We start from the raw sequence: 883 nt of genomic DNA on the forward strand, positions 1-883 counted from the left end.
ATGGGATAAGAGGCTGGACGCCCGAGGAGGAGCGCCTCACATCCAGTCTGACAGAACGTCAGGAAGGTCGTGGAGCCGCGCTCGCTCCTCGCCGACGTCAGCACCTGCCGGACGAGGGCCTGGCCTAAGGGCACTGCAGAAACTGCGCGGGCTGGACGGGCTGCAGATTCTAACAGGAACTGAACCCTTGGCAAGCTGCGAGGCTAACGGCAAAGGCTAAACCCTTTTGCCGCTCAGAGGCCGTGTAGGGTGTCTCGACAACCATGGCAGTAACCGTACTTTTGACAGCCATGGCACTGCTGTCTGTGGTGGAAGCAGTGCCGGTGCCTAACACGCAGGAGATCACCCTGCAGGTTCCGTCGGAGCTTTTGAAGGAACACACACTCGTGCTCACTCTCAGTCCCCTTCCGTCGACGGGGAAGTCCCTGGGGAATGGCGAGGGCTCTGGCGCCGCTGCGAGCACAGGAGGATCCTCGGACGAAGGGCCGACCCTGCAAGGGGGAGAAGCAACGGCTCTGACGACCATGAAACCTAACGCGACGACGAGCGCGAACGGAACGACCTCCGAGACGCCTTCTGATATCCTCAAAACCACCGTCGCTCCGACGGTGGTCTTGAAGCCCCCCGTCGGGGGGGACGCAGACGTGCCCGAGCTGATCCTCCAATTCCCAAAACACAGCGTATGCCCCGAGGGACACGCCCCCGACATGAACGGGAAATGCCGCCTGCTCTTCAAGCCTTCCTTGCCCGCAGCAAAGTCGCTCGACAACAGCGTCGTCCCCGAACTCCTCTCCCAGGCGGTCCACAGCCAGGAATGAGCAGAGGAGCACAGGGCTCTTGTGCGCGATGTCACCCCCGCCCCTGTTGAGATGCTCGTGTGGCC

At 62.3% G+C, this 883-nt stretch overlaps 1 protein-coding gene across 1 annotated transcript in view; it reads left to right on the top strand.

The window, feature by feature from the left end:
* Positions 1-317: 317 nt before the first annotated feature.
* LOC119585863 overlaps positions 318-883 on the top strand; it is a gene marked incomplete at its 5' end in the record, with an annotated part of 972 nt that continues 406 nt past the window's right edge. The window contains 1 exon segment of the mRNA XM_037934595.1: positions 318-883. Coding sequence (XP_037790523.1) covers positions 318-818 — 501 coding nt within the window.

This window comes from Penaeus monodon, chromosome 20, assembly GCF_015228065.2.
Source record: "Penaeus monodon isolate SGIC_2016 chromosome 20, NSTDA_Pmon_1, whole genome shotgun sequence".
NCBI lineage: Eukaryota > Metazoa > Arthropoda > Malacostraca > Decapoda > Penaeidae > Penaeus > Penaeus monodon.